Raw genomic sequence first — 6,671 nt, 5'->3', positions numbered from 1 at the left:
ATAGGCTAGAAGGGAATGCAGCCCAGGCTTCCCTCTAGTTCCTGATCAGCCCAGATGTGAGCAAGCTGTCTCATGCTTCCTCATAACAGACTCTTCGTCCTTTACATTGTTTCTTGTCTGGCATTTGGTCCACGTGAAAATGAACGGGCATATCTAGCAAACACAAGGCCAGGCCTGGAATGGATTTCTGAAGCTGAAAAATATTAGCATTTATTTGACATCCAATACCTTTTTGGATTGGAGATAGCAGCCACTCGTTGCCTCCTGCACACTGAGCTGTCATAGGCGTGTGATTGTGCCCCAGTGGCACATGGTTGTGAGAGGTGCTATAATATATAGGAGGAAATGTATCTCAAAGAAGGGGCTTCATTTATGCAGCTTTGGGGAGACTGTCCCAATGCTGAAAAGATGCAGCGGTTTTTATAGAGTTATCCATACTTCTATTAGTAGCCTTGGTCCATGCTCCTGGAAATCAACCCAGTAAAAATTGCCAGATCAGCAAGCTATATGGATAAAATGGCTCTCTATCTGGGATGAGCAGACATTTATCTATGTTGCCCCAGGAAACATTAATACAAATGGTGGTTGTAAAACTTGGCTTATAAACAATACCCAAGCCATTTTCGTTACTTACATATATGAATGTTTCTACCATATTACATTAAGTGAATCTTTGACTCTTAAAGAACAGATCAAACTAAATGATGCATAATATGTTATGACTAATTATGAACATTTATTAAGCACCAAAGGTATGCAGCAATGGTTATACAATTACTGATATAATTTCCTGCTATTAAGCTTACAATCTAAAATAAAATACAAGAATATTGTCAGCCTAAGTCAAAAGTTTCCTTAACTTGGAATCAGTACTTTGGCAAATGGATGAGGCAAAATGACCTATTTCAGGCAATGTTAATACATTAATATAAGGCTGTGAACATGACACAAAAAGTATTTTATATGTATCCATTTTCCCCAGTACACTAGGATAATTAAGGACAAAAAGGGCACTTAGAAATTTCATAAGCACAGTGAATTATTTCAGGTTGTTTTTAGAAACTCAAGCAGAAATGTTCACTGATGAATGCTAGCAGCCAGCGAAAGGAACTAGATGAAGTCACGGTCTCTGCCTGACTTAAGCCTCCATCTTCTTTTTCCACACTAAGGGCTCCAATGACACATCCCACAGAGCAATGCACTATCTCTAGATGAATTACCATATCACTAGCAAATCAAACTTGCTGGAATATTCCTGAATGAAGATGACTGAGCAAAGACAGTAGTGGGGACTCTGGCTAAGCCATGACATATAGGCAAAGGCAACCAGGCTCATGCCATGCATCTACAAAGTGATGAGAAAATCACATGAATGCTTGAGTTTCTGCCCCATATGTCTAGTGAGGTACATAAAAACTCAGCATCAGGACCCTACACTACAAATTCTATTTGCCTAAATGCACGTATAACACTTTTATAAATACTTTTAAGGTATTTAGCTGACAAAGGCACACTGAAGAAATTTTGGTTCTTATTGTCAAAAGCAAATACAAATTTAAACTGCTAAACACAAAGCATGTATTAATCACTTACAATTCTTATAATTCCAAAAGAATATTAAGAAATAAAATGATTGGTTACAAGTTAGTTATCTGAAAACAGAAACATATTCCATAATGTGCATAGCCAAGTATTTAAAAAAATTCATGATTACAAACATTTGATGGTAGAGTAATAGCATCCTGAGATATCCTTTTTGTGTGTGTGTGGATGTATTTCTGAATGTGTTTATATGCATATGTGCGGGTGGAGGCTAGGTGTCAATCTTGGGCTTATTCCTCAGGGGCCATCCACCTTGCTGCTTTTGACACAGGGTTTTCCCCTTGGATAGGAGGGCTCACCAGTTAGGCTGGGCTGGCTACCCATTGAATCCAGGGATCTGCTCGCCTTCTGGTTCAAACTCAGGTCCTAAGGCTGGAGTGACAAGTACTTCACTGACTGAGCTTTTCCCTAGGCTCCTGAGATATTCTTTATGGCAGCACACAATACACTAGTGTTTTTGTTTGTAGGGATAGCAGCTCACATTGTAACCTTAGAATTCACCGCATGGCAATCTTCCTGTCTCAGCCTCCCAAGCACTGAGACTACAATGTGAGTCACCACATCCAAAAATGTTTGTGATATTTCTCTTGGCAACTTAGAAAAAAAAAGGTAACACGTTAGCAGCAGAAACATTTTTAAAATGCTCATACTTTTGCATGCTGAGTTTATGCAAAAAGAATGGTCCACACATTGCAGATTAAAAGAATTTTTCCCCTGAGACAGGTTTTCTCTGTGTAGCCCTGGCTGTCTAGGACTTGCTTTGTAGACCAGGCTGGCCTTGAACTCACAAAGATCCACCTGCCTTTGCCTCCCTAGTGCTGGGATTAAAGGTGTGTGCCACCACACCAGCTCCAGGATAAAATTTTTTATAAAGTAGAACTCACTGTTTTTTTTTTTAAACCTAAAGTTAATATTCTTATTACCCCATTTCAGTCTAAAAGTGTCAATTATACCTTTCTAAATATTTTATAGCAAATAAAACCAAGTTACGACATTTGAAGTGAAGCAAAACTAAAACATGGATCAGCACTGTTCTATGAAGAGGACAAGAATTCACTCCCATTGGCTTCCTGAGGAAAGAATTTTTAATGTTTATATAAGTGGTGAATGATTCTGAATTTATAAATCTCAAAGTGTTTATTTTTATTTGGCATTATATAAAACATTTAGAATTTTTTATTATAGGATGCAATTTTCTAAGGCAATGTAAGTTAGATTATGTATGAAGCAGAGATATTAGCATAAACGTACTATGACATATATAGCCATTTTCCCCCTGAAACAGTTTCTTTCTTTCTTTCTTTTTTCTTCCTTTCTTTCTTTCTTTTTTTTTTTGTTTTTGTTTTTTGTTTTTTGTTTTTCAAGACAGGGTTTTTCTGTGTAACCTTGTAACCTTGGCTGTCCTGGACTCACTTTGTAGACCAGGCTGGCCTCAAAGTCACAATGATTCCACTGCTGCTTCCCGAGTGCTGGGATTAAAGGTGTGGGCCACCACCACATGGCTGAAACAAGGTTTCAATACGCAGCCCTGGCTGGCTTAGGACTCAGACTGTCGGCCTCTGCCTCCATAGTGCTGGGATTAAAACTTAGTGCTGCCATACTTGGCTCATACTCTTTTTAAAAGGTATACATTCCAAGCTGCATAACAGTCTGCCTCATGGCCTATTTGAATACCATATATTTTACGTTAAGCTGAGAAGCATAATTGTGTTATATATATATTGTTTTGTTTTGTTTTTCGAGACAGGGTTTCTCTGTGTAGCCTTGGCCATCCTGGACTCACTTTGTAGACCAGGCTGGCCTCGAACTCACAGCGATCCGCCTGCCTCTGCCTCCCAAGCGCTGGGATTAAAGGCGTGCGCCACCACTCCCGGCTATGTAATATATTTTTTAAATGTTTTATTCCCCCAATATCAGAAGGTATTATTTTCCAGATAACTGGTATTTGATTTTGTTTTGCTCAAAAATGTAAAAGATATACTAATAGCTACAACAAGTATGCTAAGTAATTGTATAAAGGAAGAATTTCATAAGGAGAACAAAACAAAACTAAGTATAATGCTTCTTAGTAATATGCATCTTCCTTTCTCAGTGCTAATTGGATAAACTCACGGAGACTGCATGGGAGCAGTTTTGGTAGCTGACTTAGATCCCCTATATACTTCCCCAGTATGTAAAATTACTTTCTTATGATATAAAGGAAAGCAAAGGTTAGAGTCTTCTAAAATTTGAGTCATGTAAAAGCCTTTGAAGTCTTTAAAACAGTGTTTGTTTCTTGTGTTTATTAACTGTGATCTGTTGAGGGCAGAGACAACCTGTGGGAGTGAGTTCTTTTTCCACATGGACCCGGATTCAATCTAATGCACCAGGTTTGGCAGCACGTGCTTTTGTTGGTCCGCAGAGCAGGGCTGTTTTAATTTTGAAGAGTTAAATTTATTTTTTGGAGGGCAAGGCTTAATTAAAACTACCCTTTAACATACTTTTTTTGGTTGGCTATATAACTTTTAATGTCCACAGGTTACTATGGCTAAAGAAATGAAAGTCCGGATTTCATCTGTGTTTTACATAGAAATAAACATTTTTTTCTTTTTAAATGAAGAAAACCATTCTCTCTAATGCTTTGATATAGCTTTAGACAAGGCAGATCAAGTTAAGCAGTACTGGTTAGAAAAGAGAGAAAAACAAAAAACAAAACAAAAGAAAAAAAAATAATAAAACCACCAAAATCCAAACCAGAAGTTATTTCCTTCCTAAGGTCTCAGATAGTTTCTTAAGTCTTTTCTTCAGCTCCAAAGGAAATTTCTCATAGCACTTCTTACAGACTGGCTTCATGTCAAACTCCACAAATTTATTCCTAAAGATAATTATAATATAAAAAAGAAATTAGTGGAAATGTATCCAACACACACACACACACACATATGATAAAGTGACATAAATTCATTAAGCTACATATAAATGAAGACACTATATTGAAAAAATATGCACATATAATGGCTCTATACACCTACATCTACAACATGGACTGTTTATTAAGTCTTACTCAAGGTTCCAGGAAATCTAAAGTAAATATAATTCAGGTAAAGTTAATCAAATTTGCATTTTTAAAGATTTATTTATTTTATGTGTATGAGCACTTGCCTGCTCGTGTGTCTGTGTACTACCTGGTACTCATGGAGGTCAGAAAAAGGTGTTGGAGCCCCTGGGAACGGAGTTAGAGATGGTTGTGAGCTGCTATGTGTGTGCTTAGAACTGAACCTGGGTCCTCTGAAAGAGCAGAGGGTGCTCTTAACCCCTAAGGCATCCTCCAGTCCAAGTAAACCCAGTCACATTTTTTTAAAATATTTTATTTAATTTTAATTTATGTGTGTTGGTGTGTGGGTGTCAAATTTTGGAGTTACAGACAGTTGTGAGCTGCCATGTGGGTGCTGGGGATTGAACCTGGGTCCTTTGGAAGAGCAGGCAGTGCTCTTAACCACTGAGCCATCTCTCCAGCCCCCCAGTCACATTTTAAAGAACCAAGTTCGTGCTTTCTTCCTCTCAGGGCCTCCTGCCCCTGCCCCCTTTGTTAAGACAGTTTCAGGCTGGAGTCCAGGCTGGCCTAAAACTTATGGTGATTTTCTTGTCTTAGCTTTCCCAGTACTGGGATTATAAGTGTGAACCACCATGCTTGACACCAGTGAATTTATTCAAATAATATATTTATATAAAGTAAAGAACTGATTTTTATAATGTAAGTGACTTACTTTTTGAAGGTTAAAAAAATATTACTAAGTATTTAGTATTTTAAATTAGGCAACTATAAGGTTTCATCTTTCCCTGTACAATTAAAAAAATTGATCTTAAATCATAATAGGTTATTTTAGTATTGAGACAAAATAGCTGGTTATCTTTCTTGAACACTAAGGTCATGATACTGCCCTTAGGGACTCCTTAAGTGGGGGGTGCAATGGAGAACATGAAACAGTATCAATCCACTTATAAACAGCTCTGGAGAAAACTCTTGGTCTCCATGTCTAATGCACTCACAACAGCTAACTGCAGGAACGTCTAACTGCTGGATTCCAAGGCCTGTAATTTTGACTTAGTATCTAACTTTAGAACTTGTTCATTTGCTGTGAAGTTAAACTTAGAAAGCACCTGTAGAACAAGCCTAGTGATTCACTGTCATGGATAACAATAATTACAAAGTGTGCTGAAATCCTAAAGCACATTACATTAGACTGCTTGTTTTAAAGTAATTTTATTTCTTTTTCTTTTTTTCATTTTTAGACAGCTTCTTACTATGTAGCTCGGGCTAGCCTGAGACTTTATGTAGACTAGGTTGGCCTTGAACTCATGGAGATCTGTGTGCCTCTGCTTCTTGAGTGCTGGATTAAAGATGTGCACCATTCACATCCAACATTGAGATAATTTTAGAGAACAATGTTAATAAAAAGAATAATTCCTACTCGAATATTTAAATTTCTTTATTGGATTACTATCACGTTCAGCTCGGAGCGGCACTGAACTCAGGGCTCCTCCTGCTTCAGCCTCCCAAACGCAGGACGACAGGCAGGAGCCTGGCTTCCCGTCTGCTTTGTACAGAGAAACCAATGCTGACACTAACTCAATGTTCATGTTGCCAATTGGCAAACAAACACTTGGAAGGCTGTTTGGCTTAAACAGTGGTGAGGCTTGTACACACAGGCCTGCCTTATGGGCTCAGCTCAGCTCAGCTTTTCTGTCACAGCGTAGCACAGACACCTTTTCTCTGCGATCACTAAAGAGTAGTGGGAACAGTTTTAAGTATTTTTATGTCTATTAACTGCTGCTGGACTTTGGTTTCTCTGCCTAAAATAATTTAGCTGAGAAGTTCTGGGTGTTGGATGTTTTTATAACCACAATATGTTCTATAACTAAACTATTTCCCCATGTTTGGTGGCAAAAAGCTTAAATATATTATTCCTGCTTCAGAGACTAACTAGTTCTCTTGTTTGAAGTTTATATTTGCCTTTTAATTCTTCAACAAAAGGAAATAAGAAAAATAAAACAAAATTTCTTTTAGAGTTCAAAACACATGAGGGGAA

The 6,671-nt window shown here is 37.7% G+C and overlaps 1 protein-coding gene across 6 annotated transcripts in view; it reads right to left on the bottom strand.

Annotated features, from left to right (window-relative positions):
• Positions 1–4,259: 4,259 nt before the first annotated feature.
• Positions 4,260–6,671, bottom strand: part of Lims1 (LIM zinc finger domain containing 1) — a 101,507-nt gene continuing 99,095 nt past the window's right edge. For 4 of the 6 annotated variants that reach the window (XM_051153071.1, XM_051153072.1, XM_051153069.1 and 1 more), the window contains exon 11: positions 4,319–4,456. Coding sequence is in view for 2 of the 6 variants with exons in the window: in XM_051153068.1 (XP_051009025.1) it covers positions 4,342–4,456 (115 nt within the window). In the remaining 4 variants the exon portion in view is untranslated. Of the gene's footprint in view, positions 4,457–6,671 lie in introns of all 6 variants that reach the window. The other 2 variants (XM_051153068.1, XM_051153070.1) reach the window with 2 other exon arrangements.

This window comes from Acomys russatus, chromosome 11, assembly GCF_903995435.1.
Source record: "Acomys russatus chromosome 11, mAcoRus1.1, whole genome shotgun sequence".
Taxonomy (NCBI): Eukaryota; Metazoa; Chordata; class Mammalia; order Rodentia; family Muridae; genus Acomys; species Acomys russatus.
The sequence above is the reverse complement of the archived record's forward strand: the minus strand, read 5'-3'. Positions and strand labels throughout refer to the sequence as shown.